Raw genomic sequence first — 14,859 nt, 5'->3', positions numbered from 1 at the left:
CTGCTCAAAGCCAATTAGATTCTCAGAGCAGGTGACTGCTGACCTGACCTGATTTGAATATCTTTGTGAAGAGTCTGGCCTCAAAGGATCCGGTTCAAAAGCCAGGTTACAGAAATTCTTTCATTAAGAAAAGTCATTCCTTGGGGCTAAAGTAGTGCTTGTCCAGTGTTCTGCTTCTGTGTTTCAAATGGAATGGTTGCGGAGGATCAGCAGACACATCACCTTGGTGAGTCTTCACCCGCCCCCCCCCCCCCCGAAAAAAAGGGTTTCTGTGGCAGGGATCCCCCTAGGTTTCAGGACGAGAAGCTAGCTCTGAAATTCAGTGCCAGGAAGGCACTGAATGAGTGGGTTTTAGGCCACATTGGTGTCTTTATTTAAGATCTACTAAGTGACTTTTTTTGTGCTCCCCAGCGGCCACTCTCCACCCCTCCCTCCCAGATCCCTCCTTGCTTCTGCAGCACCTCTCTCCTCTTGGACCCTCAACCCTCCCGGAGGGCCCCCGAGGCTGCTCGCGACCTCCTTGCAGCCTTCCACAGCTCAACTCCGCGCTTGGGCTGCGCGCTTCCCTTCAGGCCCCCGAAGGCTAGTGAAACAGCAGCCTGCTGCCCCGCTGAATACAACACTCACTCAGCGGCTGCCCCTTAGCTTTCCCCGCGCCCACCTCTGCACCAACGAGACACGGACCGCAGATCTAAAAAAAAAAACACAAAAAAACACCGCTGATCAGCCAGCTCGTTCCCCTCCACTGACATGCAATCCTGTTCCCGCGCCAAAGCTGTGCGTCCAGCCATCGCGTCTTGGCCGACCCACGCCGCGGTCCCCCAAGCGGGCCCGCCGGTCCTGTCACCTCGGACCGCCCCGCCCCGCCTCCTCCCACCAGGGCCTGGGCCTCTTCCCCCCACCCCTCCGCCCGTCCTGCCCTCGGAGCTCCCCGCCCCGCCCTCGGCTCCGCGTCCGCGGTCGCCATTGGTGGCGGCCCCCGCCCCGAGGGCGCCCATTGGTCAGGCGGGATGTCACTCACCCGGCGCATTCCGCCACCCGCAGGCTCGCGGGGAAACTTCCTTATTATTGTGACGCCGGGAGCGGAGACACCCGGAGTCCGGCCGGAGGGACTGTCACAGTCGGAATCCCCGAGCGGCGGTGCAGCGCCTGCCAAGGTGCGCGGGGCGGGGGCCGGGGTTCCCGGGAGGAGGGCCCCGCGCCGCCGCCCCCGCGTTCCACGGGGCGCGTCTGTCAGCGCGCAGCGCCCGGCGGGGCTGCGGCGGCGGCAGCGGCGGAGCTTCCCCCGCGCCCCGGGGCCGGCCGGGCGCGCGGGCGGAGGGGCCGGGCGTCTGCAGGGCCCGCGGGGCGCCCCCTCGCCCTCTGATCCAAAGAACCCCCGCGCCCGGAGAGGCCGGAAGCTGCGCGATTAGAACCGGGAGCGCGCCCAACCCGGCCCCGACAGTTCGCGGGTCTGGGAGGCATTGCGACGCGGCAGGTCCAAGAGGAGGATCCTCCCCTTCCTCCTCGCCTGTCCCCCCGATTTAAATTCCGGGGCTCGGGAGACGGACGCTGCCCGGCCCGATGGCAGCGGGGGAGGCCTCCGCGTCGGAGGAGGGAACCCCCGCGGCCGGGAGGAGCTGGCGCCGGGGACGCGGGGCTCGGCGTCCGCGGTGACAGCGCCCGTGAGGCCGCGGCGCCCGCCCGGCACCTCCCACCTCGCGGGGGCCGTGCCCGCCTCCGGGGCGGGGTTGGGCGCGGGTGTGTGTGTGTGTGTGTGTGTGTGTGTGGACACGTGCGCGCGGGAGGGTGTGTGTGTGTGGACACGTACGTGTGCGGGGTGTGGGAGCCGGGAGGTCGGGGGCGGGGGCCGCTCTGAGTTATGGGCCGATGTGCTGCGAAGTGGGAGCATCCGGACGCAGAGCGGGGGTAGCCCCGAACCCGAGGAGCCCGGGGGTGCGGTGGGGACGGCACCCGGGCACCCACAGCACCTGTGCCTTGGTTTGGAGTCAATGCACCGTGTGCCCTGAGGAATATGCATTTGAACGTGGCTTTCCGCAGCTCGCCGTTTCTGGCTGCCTCCTGATTTTCATGCTACTGTAGCTTTGAGATCAGCTCCCGTGAGGAAGCCCCTTGAATTCGGAGCAAAGCCTCCCAGGATTCTGCTTGCAATCGTTCCACGCGAAACGCTTTCGGAAAGAGCTCTTGCATTGTGTGTGTGTGTGTGTGTGTGTGTGTGTGTGTGTGTGTTTTCTGGCTCTTTCCACAAATAGGAAGCTATTTCCGGAACCTTTCATTTGGTGATTTGATAACATCAAGTGAGCTGATTTTTAACTCCAGACGGAGAAGGAAGAAAAATGAAACAAAATGAGGATTAACAGTCTTTTTAAATGAAGTGACTAGATAGGGATCTTGTTTTAGCAATCAGACTACTGTGTCCCTCTCTCTTAGTACCTTCCTTTACTCTGGGGCTGGGGGGCTGGGGAATGTCATTAAAATAAGAAAAGGGGAGTAATCTAGGAACCCCCGCCCCCTTAGAGCAAAATAGATTAATTACACATCGTTGTTTGACCACATTGAGATAGGAACCTTCTGCAGGAAACTTCAGAAATCAGGGAGGAAGGTTTGAAACCTCTTTGGAAAAATACCTCTTTTGGCTTGGAGAAAAACCGGATTGATTAACATGCAGTTTTTGCTTATTCAAAAAGTATGCAGTTGGGCTTGTATTATTATTATTATTATTTTTTTAAACAAACACAATCTAAAATGTTCCAAATGGTGTGCTTGGAACCACTGGTTCTGGCATTTCATTCTGAGAAACAGACTTCTTAAGATTTGCATAATAATTTAAAATTTTTAATACATAGGGTTGCACCCCCCACTGGAGATATAAGATAGTTTTGCATCAGGTTAAGCAATAAAAGTAATATTCTCCAAAGGGAATGGAATTTTCTACTTACGATAGAAATAAAGTTATGATGACAGTATCTTAAAATCATGAGGGACTTTTTCTTTTGAGAGACTAAAGGTGCCCCCCAGTCTCATCCTGTTTTCTGTGAGAGAGGATGCCTGAAAGTCTTCAAAACCAGTTGTGCAAAATAAGCTATAATGTGTGTGGTACAGGGAAAACATGGGAGAAAATAGACAAAATTGAATTGTAGTTTCAGAATTTCTCTTTTTAACCTAAATGGGAGATTTAAAAATAATCTCATTTTTATTTTAGTATCTGCTACAAGTGCCAGGAATTTTTAAAGGTGCTACCTATGTCTCTAGTTCACTTTTAGAGATGATAGCTTCATAAGGCTCTTGTTCGTATTAAACAGTCTTGAGGTACCATGGGGAATATTTGTTTTCAATAACGTGAGGGTATTTTTGTAAAGTTTCATACTAATGCTTTTTATTTCCTTAACTTGCAGATCTGCAGGGTGAGGGGTAACCATCTGGCTCCTTGTCCAAATGCCAAGTGTGTGACCTGTGGTGAGTTACTTGATTCCTCTGACCCTCAGTTTCCTCATCTTGTACATTGAGATAATATCTACTTTATAGAATTAATAAGAGGATTCAAAAAGATCCTTATATAATAAAAATAATATGCAAATTGACCATCACTCCAACTCACAAAGATGGCTGCCCCCATGTGGACACAAGATGGCTGGCAGGGGCGGGCAGTTGTGGGTGATCAGGCCAGCAGGGGAGAGCAGTTGGGAGGGACCCAGACCTTCAAGGGAGAGCAGTTAGAAGTGTTAGGGCTAGCAGAAAAGAGTAGTTGGGGGAGACCAGGCCTACAAGGGAGGGCAGTTGGGGGGACCAGACTGGCATAGAAGAGCAGTTGGGGGGGACCAGGCCTATAGGGGAGGGAAGTTGGGGGACCAGGCCTGCAGGGGAGGGCAGTTGGGGGACCAGGCCTGCAGGGGAGGGTAGTTGGTAGGGACCAGGCCTACCGGAGTGGGCAGTTGGGGATGACCAGGTTGTCAGGGAGGGCAGTTAGGTCAACCAAGCCTGCAGGGGAGGCAGTTGTGGGGGACCAAGCCTGCTGGGGAGGGCAGTTGAGGGTGACCAGGCTGGTAGGGGAGGACAGTTGGGAGGGACCAGGCCTGCAAGGGAGGGCAGTTGGAGGTGACCAGGCCGGCAGAGAAGGGCAGTTAAGGGAACCAGGTTTGCAGTGGAGGTAAGTTAGGGCAACCAAGTCTGCAGGGGACATAAGTTGGGGGGACCAGACCTGCAGGGGAGGCAGTTGGAGGGAACAGGCCTTCAGGGGAGGGCAGTTGGGGGCAACCAGGCTGGCAGGGGAGGACAGTTGGGGGTAACCAGGTCCGCAGGGAAGAACAGTTAGAGGCAATTGGGCCAGCAGGGGAGCAGTTAGACGTCAATCAGGCTGGCAGGGGAGTGGTTAGGGGGTGATCAGGCTGGCAGGCAGAAGCCATTAGGGGCAGCAGGCAGGCAGGCAGGCAGGTGAGTGGTTGGGAGCCAGCAGTCCTGGATTGTGAGAGTGATATCCGACTGCCCGTTTAGGTCCAATTCCAGCAGGATTGGACCTAAACGGGCAGTCAGACATCCCTCAAGTCCCAGATTGGAGAGGGTGCAGGCTGTGCTAAGGGACACCCCCAGGCCCCCTTGCATGAATTTGGTGCACCAGGCCTCTAGTAATTTATATAAAGAACTAGAGTTACTAAAGTTGCCTAGAGAGGGACCTTAATAAATCCTTAATGACTTTCTTTTGCTGTGATGTGGTGAAGAGAACTGGGTGAGCCCAGGAGGTAGGAGACCTAGTTTCTAGTCTCTTCTTCATCCACTTATTTCTCAGAGGACCAAGGTTACTTGGCCATGGAAGGCCCCAGCTGCCATTAAAATAAAGTTCGGAATGTAAGTTTCTTACTTAAAGGTTAGGTTAAGTGGACACTTAAGGTATCCTTAATAAGGTGATCTCTTTGATGCTATCCCTCTGCCCTTTTTAGACATGTTCTACATTTAGAAATAGAACTTGCTGGGATATATGTTTTTGTGTGTGAACCAGTAAGTGAACTAGTTTTTTGTTTAAAATATATTCTTATTGATTTCAGAGAGGAAGGGAGAGGGAGAGAGAATGATGAGAGACAATCGTTGACTGGCTGCTTCCTGCATGCCCCACACTGGGGATTGAGCTCACAACCCGGGCATGTGGCCTGACTGGGAATTGAAGTGTGACCTCCTGGTTCATAGGTCAACGCTCAGTCACTGAGCCACTCTGGTTGGGCGTGAACTAGTTTTATTATAAGTCAGGGTAGACATGGGAAAAAGTCTGGCTAACTCTGTTGAGATTGCTTCAGTTACCCTTTCCATCTCTGGCTAGCTTAGGTCTAGTTACCTATAAGTTGGAATCCTACTTTTGTCTCTTAACTACTTGTTTACATGTTCTTGGGCAAGTGACCTAACCTTGCTAACCCTTGAGGTTATTGTAAAGGGTAAATTAAGTAATCTGTGTAAAGTTTTTAGCACAGACTTAGATGAACAGTAGGCTTGCAGTAATAATAGATATTTTTCTTTATTCAGCAACTGTTTATTGAGCTCTTACTATATGCTTAGTAGGCTCTATTCTAGACTTTAGGGATAGAGAAATGAACAAAAGTGAATGAGAAAAACATGGATGGGAATACCCAGGATAGCAAATGCCAGGTGAAGAACATTGCTAAAACCGGATTTTTAAATTTATGGACACCATTAGCTACTAGATATGGTGGTTTCTATCAGAGGGTACTTTTAGGTGAAAGCTGTGTTACTGGCTGGTTTCTCTTCGGTGCACTGAACTCTTCTCCTGAAGGATGATTTTCTTGCCTTCTGCTGTAGTTTTGGCAAAGTGTCTCAATGACCTAGACCAGATATTCTATTAGAATTAATAATCCATTTGTAGGAATACAGCTTATTTGTGGTTGTCGTTTAGCTACTTCTCTTAGTAAGCAATTTTTATTTGACTGCTTGACGATTCCCTTACTGTAACTCAGGTGGGAAGGATTTTGAACAATAGTCCTATTTGTCTTTTGTTATAAGTGGTTTCCATTAGTCAGTTAAAGGTGAGGCCATACTTCAGGCTTGCAATTGTCCAAAGCTCTCAGAGTGTAGCTGATCCTCAAGGGCTGATTCATGCTGAACAAATTTGTAAGAAGCTGATAGATCCAGGATGTTGAATTAATTATAAGAAGTAGAAATGCCAAGAAGCCTGAGATGCTGTGGTCATCTGGTCACGGTGTTCTTTCTACAGAGTAGGATCTGCCTTGGAAAACAAGTTATTTAATGTTGCTTAATTACTCATGGAATCTAAGCAAGGCAAGTGGCGAGGTGAATTTAATGACTATAGTACTTCAGTTCTGTGCTTGGGGTACATTTTATACAGCAAAGTTATCAGCAAAAAATATAAAAATGTGGAAAATGTGGCAGACAAAAAGACCACTTTTGAGAGTCAGAACAAGAACTCTGAGCATTATCTTATTTGACTTCAACTGGGAACATGTGCACAGGATGACTGAAATTTTTCATCTCTTTGCACATGTCTGGGAATGATTGCAAAAATGTTCTGAGCACGGATTTTGGGGTTACAAACCAATTTTAGTGAGTAGGCAAATTCACAAGAATGGGATTGCAAATAATGAAGAACAACTGTACTTAGAGCAAGTGAAGGAGGTGGTGCTGGACATTTTTGTTTAGTATGAATAAAGCTGCTGTGAGCATTGTTTATAGATTTTTTAAAAAATACATTTTTTATTGATTTCAGAGAGAAAGGAAGAGGGAGAGAGAGATGGAAACATCCATGATGAGAGAGAATCATGGATCGGATGCCTCCCACAAGTCCCCCACTGGGGATCGAGCCCACAACCCAGGCATGTGCCCTTGACCGGAATCAAATGTAGGAACCTTCAGTTCGCAGGCCAACACTCCATCCACTGAGCCAAACCAGCTAGGGCTATAGATTTTTATATTATTGATTTTTAGAGAGGAAGGGAGAGAGACAGATAAACATTGATATGAGAGAAACATGATTGGTTGTCTCCTGCATGTTTTTCAACTGATGATCGACCAAAGCCTGGGAATTGAACCCAACACCTTTTGGAGTATGGGACCACACTCCAACCAACTGAGCCACTCCTGGCTAGGGCTGTTAATAGATTTTTGTGTAGACAAATAATCATAGCTTCTTAATACCATATTTTTAGACACATTGTACTTGGCTGGTTAAGGGGATGGCTTCATGGTACTGCTGCCTAATCTCATTCGTTATCTCCTAATTCTGGTTGGTTTCCTTCTTAGAGGGTAACTTTATTTTCAGGTTTCCAGGAATCCTGTATTGTATACTGACCAATCTGCAAGTATTTTTGTGGTCTTTGCTCCTGTAGGTGACATATAAATCTACTTGGGTGGCATTGTAGCCCACTGGATAAGATTGTGGACATTGGCTTAAGATTCATAGCCTGGTTCTAGCTCCTTTTGGCTGTGTATCCTTAGGCATGCTTGTTAATCTCTCTGAACCTGGCTTTCTCTGAAAATGAGGCTAAAAATAATACTTATGGTACAGGGTTGGTGTGAAGGTGAAATTAGATAATGAAATAATATGCTTATTAGTACAGTGAATGATGTATAGTAAGTACTGTGATGTTACTTATATAACTACTAGAGGCCCAGGGCACAAAACACCCCCAATAGGGGGTGTGCAGGAGGCAGCTGATCGATGTTTCTCTCTCATCGATGTTTCTGACTCTCTATCCCTCTCCCTTCCTCTCTGTAAAAAATCAATAAAATATATTAAAAAAAATCTTACTAAAACACAAAAATAGCATTATTATTATTATTATTATTATTATTATTATAACATGACTATTTTTTAACACTATTAGTAACTGCTCTTCCAAGATGCAAGGTATCTGAAGAATATTAGAGGTTATTTTTAAAAATTGATTACATCTGTTACTCAATGCGATTTCCTCTGACCTATTTTCTAAAACCTTTTTTACAAAATGTTTTTCTAGGCTACATGAGTCCCTGAAGGATAAGAACAATGTTATGTTGGGGATATTGGTCTCTGGGCCAGCCTGGAATCAGCACTAACCTACAAGGCATTGTGGCCGAGCCGCAGGTGTGCGGGTTTATATCGGACAGAAGTGTCAAGGAGGTGGCCTGTGGAGGAAACCACTCCGTGTTCCTGCTGGAGGACGGGGAGGTGTACACCTGCGGCCTGAACACCAAGGGGCAGCTGGGCCATGAGAGGGAAGGGAACAAGCCAGGTGAGTGCGCCTTGTCTGCCGTGATGGCTGGCGAGGAAGGCTGGGAATGGGAGCGTGCTGGTGGGGGATTCTCAGGGAGGCTCTGAATGGTGTAGGACCGCTGTCGGCAAACTGCGGCTCTCGAGCCACATGCGGCTCTTTGGCCCCTTTACCCTGTTTCCCTGAAAATAAGACAGTGTCTTATATTAATTTTTGCTCCCAAAGATGCGCTAGGTCTTATTTTCAGGGGATGTCTTATTTTTCCATGAAGAAGAATACGGTACACATTTATTGTTAAATGGAAATAAAGGAAATTTATTACCTGTATACGGTACGGTAGTACGGTAGTTGTCAACACAAACCAGACAAACTGTGAATCCTACAGTATCAAGAATTTACTCATTTATTCAATGACAATCATGTCATCATCTTCTGGAACATCATCATAACAATCCAATTCCTGAATTTCCTGGTGAATTTCTTGTGACTCCATTTCTTTCAGAATCAGTGGACCAAATCTCTCATGTTTAGCCTGGAGGGGGGTCTTATTTTCGGGGGGACGCCTTATATTTCACTCAGAAGGAAACCTGTAAGTAGGTCTTATTTTCGGAGGATGTCTTATTTTCAGGGAAACACTGTAGTGTGGCTCTTCTACAAAATACCACAGTCTGGGTGAGTCTATTTTGAAGAAGTGGCGTTAGAAGAAGTTTAAGTTTAAAAAATTTGGCTCTCAAAGAAATTTCAATAGTTGTACTGTTGATATGTGGCTCTGTTGACTAATGTGTTTGCCGACCACTGGTGTAGGATTTTCTGTGTGGAACTTTTGTGTCTAATTCAAGCCTTTTGATGGAAAACCAGACATTTCCTTTCCGTCTTTTTGTTGTTGTTGATGTTAATCCTCACCCAAGGATATTTTTCCATGGATTTTTAGAGAGAGTGGAAGGGGAAAGGGAGAGACAGAGAGAGAAACATCAATGTGAAAAAGATAACATTGATTGGTTGCCTCCTGCGTGTGCCCTGACTAGGGCTGGGCATCTAGTTGCAATCGGTATGTGTCCTTGACTGGGATCAAACCCGGGACCCTTTAGTCCGCTGGCTGACACTCTACCCCTGAGCCAAACCAGCTAGGGCTCCTTTTCATCTTATTGGACAACCCATGTTGTTTCAGTTACCAGGGGAGGGAAGTTGACTAGTTCATTTAGAGTTAGAGAAATAGGTTTTTCTCCCATAATTGAATGCTAACACAATGTGATTGTTTTGTGAATAGGTAATCCTCATACAATCAATATCAGAAGCATTTCCCTCTAATTTTTCCTTCAAAGTGCCTATTCCTTTATTTATTTCTGCAACATGTTTTTGTTAAGCAATTTGGGCTAAGCACTATGCTTGGTGTTGTGAGTAGAAAGTGAATGAGAGAGTAATGATTTGGCTCCAGGAAGAATGTGTGAGGTAAGCTGGAGAACATGCTGGGGGGATTAAAGGAGAGGGATTCATTTCGCCTTCATAGGTCAATCAAATAGGAAGCAGGAGTAGGACTTCAGCAAGTGTGTGTATGTTTGTTGCACACACCTGGGTGTACCCAGCGATTAACGGCATGGGTATGAGGGTGCAGTCCTTGTTCAGGGAATGTTGAGTAGTTTGGTGAGACAGTTGGTGGAGGGTGAGAGAGGAGAAGTTGGGAAGGTAGAGGGCTGATTAGATTCCTTAAGTTTAAAGGTCTTTCATGTATTGATAACAGGTGCTATGTGTATTTGAAGTCCTTTCTCCTTCCACTTTTTCTGTCTAAAGGATCTAAGTTTGACCTTCAGTGTGTGCTTATATAGCATAGATCTGTCTATAAGGTACTTTCTTAGTCTTGGATTTCAGCTACATTTAGAGGAGTGGTGATACATGAATGAGTCTCCTTTTGGTGAGAAATTGTAAGATAGAGTCTTAAATTATGACCATGCTATATTTTTCATATTAGCATGGCATGTGTCATTTTCTTTGTTACTTGCTGATTTTTTTACTTACTCCAAATCAAATGAAGATACTGAAGCTTCACTAAAGGATAGTCTTACTGTTTTTTTTTTTCTAGATGATTTTACTCTTTTATGTTTATTTAGGCAAGTCATTTTGGTGTCAGGATGAGCTAATTTTTTCTGTAACACTGGCTCCCCCTTCTCTCATATTTATTTCCTCCCATAACAAGTGGCTACATTCTGCAGTTGCACTGCCCAAAGTCAGTGTTAACATTTCATCAGTTTCATGCTGCCCACTGGATAAAGACCCGCAGGGCTGCCCTTGGGTAGAATCATTAAGTATGTGAAGTATGATTTACGGGCTTTCCCCCCATTTTTGCCTCTCGGTTCCCTCTTGGGAACCCTCCCTGCCATGCACTACCGGGCCTGCTCACCTGCAGCAGCACCCCGTGTCCTAAACAGTGGTTTCTGGACTTGTGGCCCTTGGGCTTTTGGAATTTCCAGGAAGTGATTTGTAGCGAGGTCCATATGTAGAATTTTATATATACAGTGCACCTGATACTACAGTTTTTCAAATGTGAGTACATCTTGTTTTTAACTGAAATAAAAATTCAGTTAACAGTGTCACAAATTCATAAATTGAGTTAGTAATTCCTATTCATTTTGTTTTACCAATTAATATAATACCGAACTGTAATGTAGAATTATTATGGAGGTGGCAGGGAGGTTTTTTACTTTTAAAAATGTTTTTCGTATTAGAAGGAAGTAAATGCCAAGGCCACCTTTTCTCTCCTGTTAAAACTCTCCGGTGTCTTACCGTAATCTCCTGCCAGGTGAGAGTCAGGGTCTTAACAGCTCATGCTTACAGAGGGGTCAGTGGCAGGTCACAGCCCAACATCATGCTCCTTCTTTTGGAAATATCTACATTCCCTCAGGGCTTACAGATCCTTTCGGCCCATTTCACATCAGCCACCCCTGAAGGACTTGTGTTCACCCTGACCAGCCTTTGAAGGGAGTGTTTTGGGGACCGGGAGGAGATCTTCCCATTACTCCTATAGAGACAACATGGTGAGGGTAAATTCTGGAGTCAGACAGACCTGGTGGAGACATTACTGTGTTCTGATTCTGTATTTTAGAGCCTCAATTCCCTTTCCTATAAAAAAGGGAGACTGGGTTCTAGTGTAGCTCTTGAAGTAGTTTCACATGATTAAAGAAGATCCACAAAGCTAACTGTGGCCTGTGAAGTCTGCCCTCCTGCCTGTTTTCTCTGTGACCGTGCCTCCTGTCGGGCCGCGTCCCAGCAGAGCTGGTCGCTCAGGATGACTCATGGCACACCTTTGCCTTAGAGTCTGGGGTGAGAAGGTTCAGCTTGGGATGGCAGGTGAGAAAGGACACAAAATCCTGGTAACCCCACAATGGCAAAGATCTGTGGAAGGCACTGTGGAGAATACATCTGAGTGCAATGTGGCATTCTGCCAGAGGAGCCTCCTGCCACCTGCTTCATGGAGCGAGTGGTGGGTGGTTCGTGGGCCTCCGGGAGTGAGGAGCAGTCACTCTGCTTCTGCCCGTACGTTGGGTCAGGCCAGTTCTCTCTGCAGTGAAGGCTGAGTGATTTCAAGAGACTTGAGCAAGAGGTATGACAAGAAGGCTTTTGGATTCGACCAAAGAATCCAGCCAATGTTTATAATATAAATTTCAAATAAACAAGTTTCTAGTGTATATTACAATAGATCCCAGAAATTTCTGTCGTTGGCAAAGTTTGCCTGTTAATTATAAACTCCACAGCAGCTTCAGAATAGTTCCTCTTTGAATGGAAAGATGACGTGGGTGAGCACCTCCCCCCCTGCTCTTTTTTTTAAAATATATTTTTATTGATTTCAGAGGGGAAGGGAGAGGGAGAGAGAGTGAAACAGCAATGATGAGAGAGAATCATTGAGTGGCTACCTCCTGCATGTCCCCCACTGGGGATCGAGCCCACAACCCATCCATGTGGCCTTGACCGGAATTGAACCCAGGTAATAGAACCTTCAGTCTACAGGCCGACACTCTATCCACTGAGCCAAACTGGTTAAGGCCCTCTCTTATGACTTTTTCATTGGTAGGTATGTTCTAAATCTGGGTACCATTTGGGTTTATTTTTAACGAGTGGGAGAAGAGAAAGCTTGTATTCTATATGTGCTTATTGAGAAGTGTGACCTGGAAAGCTGCTAGGCGTTAAGGTGGTGACAGACAGAGACCCTGTTTCAGGTAGCCTGCGCTGGCCTTGGCCCACAGAAATGCTGCCCCCAGGTAACCACTGTGGTGTTTGGGGAGGGAACTTGGTAGAAGGCCACTTCCGAAGAGGGCATGTTTCTGGGGATAGTGGGCAAGTCTGAGATTTCAAGTTGACATCATTGCCCAGACTGGAGCACTCTGCAGTATGAAGGATTAAAAAGAGTGAGGGGAAGGAAAGTGATGATATAGGCAATGTACCAGGACGGAATTCTTCTATTTGAACATGTGTCTTGACTCAGTCCTGCCAACTGTCACGTATGAGTTTATACTTATATTTTAATTTTTAATATATTTTTATTGATTTCAGAGAGGAAGGGAGAGGGAGATAAAAACATCAGTGATGAGAGAGAATCATTGATTAGCTGTCTCTTGCATGCCCCCTACTGGGGATTGAGCCCGCAACCTGGGCTTGTGCCCTTGACTGGAATTGAACTTGGTACCTTTCAGTCTGCAGGCTGATGCTCTATCCACTGAGCAAAACCAGCTAGGGCTGTACCGACATTTTATACGTGTGTTTAACTGGCACAGTTGCAAGGTACACAAATTCGTTTTTTGGAGGCATCCTGTACCTGTGACAGAGCAGTGATACAAAGCACTCCACAGTGCTTGTATGGTTGTCTACTTTTTTTTTCTTCTTGAAAACATGTAATAGTTTCCAATTGCTTTTACTGCTCCTAAGGCAGCTGTGCTTTCCTTGTACTCTCATTTCTCTCCTCAGTACTGCCCCTAGGTGACCAGCTTCCCTGTGTGGAGGAGAGAAGGCGTTTTAAGGGCACGTCCAATACTAAAACTCCTGGTTATGCAGGCACATATATTTTTCCATTGTGTCAGGCCACTTACGGTTCTTGCTGAGGTGTCTCCATGACTCATTCATTTGTGCTTTGGCAAAGGGCAAAGATGCCTGTAATTCCCAGAAACATTTTTCGTGGGCAGAATGCCAAACCCCATTTACACTCAATGTCCAGCTTTAAAAAAAAAAAAAGTGTTAGATTATAATTATTTTGAATATTCTTCTTCCACGTGACTTTTCTATCTTTATGCTCTCCCTTGTGTTGTGATACATTCTTAACCCTCCTTCCAAAATCAGGGATGGTTTCAGTGATTAGGACATTGTGTCATTATTTCTAATTTCTTTATACTTTTGCTCATGATTCACCTAATAACTTCCTAAAACATATACCTTCAGAGTTGCATTATAGGAAGACTTATGTGCCTTCTTTTAAAAATAAAGCGTGCAAACAAAATGTGATTTTTTTTCTAAATGATGACATTTTATAAGGGATTAATCTATCTTGGAATATTTTATTAAACTAAAATAGGAACTGGTTGCCTAAAGAGAAAATTGAAAACTTCTACCTCAGTTTACTGTGCTTCTCTTATTCCTACCCAGCCACGTTGTCAGTACTAGTTTTCAGCTAAATGGACAGTTTTTCTTTCCCAATATTTACTCAACTAGAGGCCTGGTGCACGAAATTCATGCATAGATAGGTCCCTAGGCCTGGCTGGCTGCAATCAGGGCCGATCAGGTTCTCCAACTCACCACCTTCTCCTTCCCTCACTCCCTCAATGTCCTGCTGCCACCACTGGTTGCCTGCCATGTTATATGCTGTCCTAGTGGTTAGCATACATCAAAGCAAGCAATCAACTCCTGTTCTCCCAGTCAAAATGTACACATTTTGCATAGTGTACAAAAACTCCCGAGGGGACACTGCATATTAGCCTTTTATATATATAGATTTTTAATATTGGGATTAGCATAAACTAATCCTCTGAATTATTATAAACCTCCTAACCTTTCTTCCTATCTTGAGTAGACAAGCACTGTAGTAGCTGCAATTATTTAGTTTAACCTAATTTGACTATGTTAAATTTTAAAAAATTTTGCATAGACATCTTAGGAAGCCTTTTCATAGCAAACCCCAAATTATAAGTAGACTAACATTTCCGTGTTAACCCTTTTGGATTCATATCTATGATTGGTTCCTTTTACTTTCTTTTGAGTTAGTTTCTTTCTTCAGGTAATTTAATCCAATTCACATTCACATTTTGCAGTCAGTCTAATCATTTCCATAATGCCCATCACCATATGTAACAGCTCTTCTGCAGTTTTGATAAGTGAGGTGTATAAAGCAGAACATCTCAAAAGCCTTAATTCTCAGAGCTGTGTTTGCTGCTAACCCTGGTAGAAGTAATATTTTGAACTAGCTTATCAGTTTGCTCTCCTGTCACTGAAGGACTCAGTAACTTTGTTATGTTAATCAGCTTTCTGCCAAAAAGCAAACTAGCTGAGCTGAAAGGAAATAGAAGGAATTCTATAATGACTTCCTGTTATTGAAGTGCTTATTTCCGTAACTCTGATATGAAAGGCAGAAGGTGCCACAGGAAGTGTTCAGATCTCAACACTGCACTTGTTAGGG

At 45.8% G+C, this 14,859-nt stretch overlaps 1 protein-coding gene across 3 annotated transcripts in view; it reads left to right on the top strand.

Annotated features, from left to right (window-relative positions):
• Positions 1–1,037: 1,037 nt before the first annotated feature.
• HERC3 (HECT and RLD domain containing E3 ubiquitin protein ligase 3) overlaps positions 1,038–14,859 on the top strand; it is an 88,032-nt gene continuing 74,210 nt past the window's right edge. For 2 of the 3 annotated variants that reach the window (XR_014794851.1, XM_084881763.1), the window contains exons 1-3: positions 1,038–1,157; positions 3,396–3,456; positions 7,974–8,228. Coding sequence is in view for 2 of the 3 variants with exons in the window: in XM_084881763.1 (XP_084737889.1) it covers positions 8,003–8,228 (226 nt within the window). In the remaining variant the exon portion in view is untranslated. The remainder of the gene's footprint in view (positions 1,158–3,395; positions 3,457–7,973; positions 8,229–14,859) is intronic. The other variant, XM_084881762.1, reaches the window with a different exon arrangement.

Source organism: Pipistrellus hanaki (assembly GCF_964339955.1).
Source record: "Pipistrellus hanaki genome assembly, chromosome: 1".
Lineage (NCBI taxonomy): Eukaryota > Metazoa > Chordata > Mammalia > Chiroptera > Vespertilionidae > Pipistrellus > Pipistrellus hanaki.
Note: the sequence above shows the minus strand (reverse complement) of the source record. Positions and strands in the feature narration are given on the sequence as shown.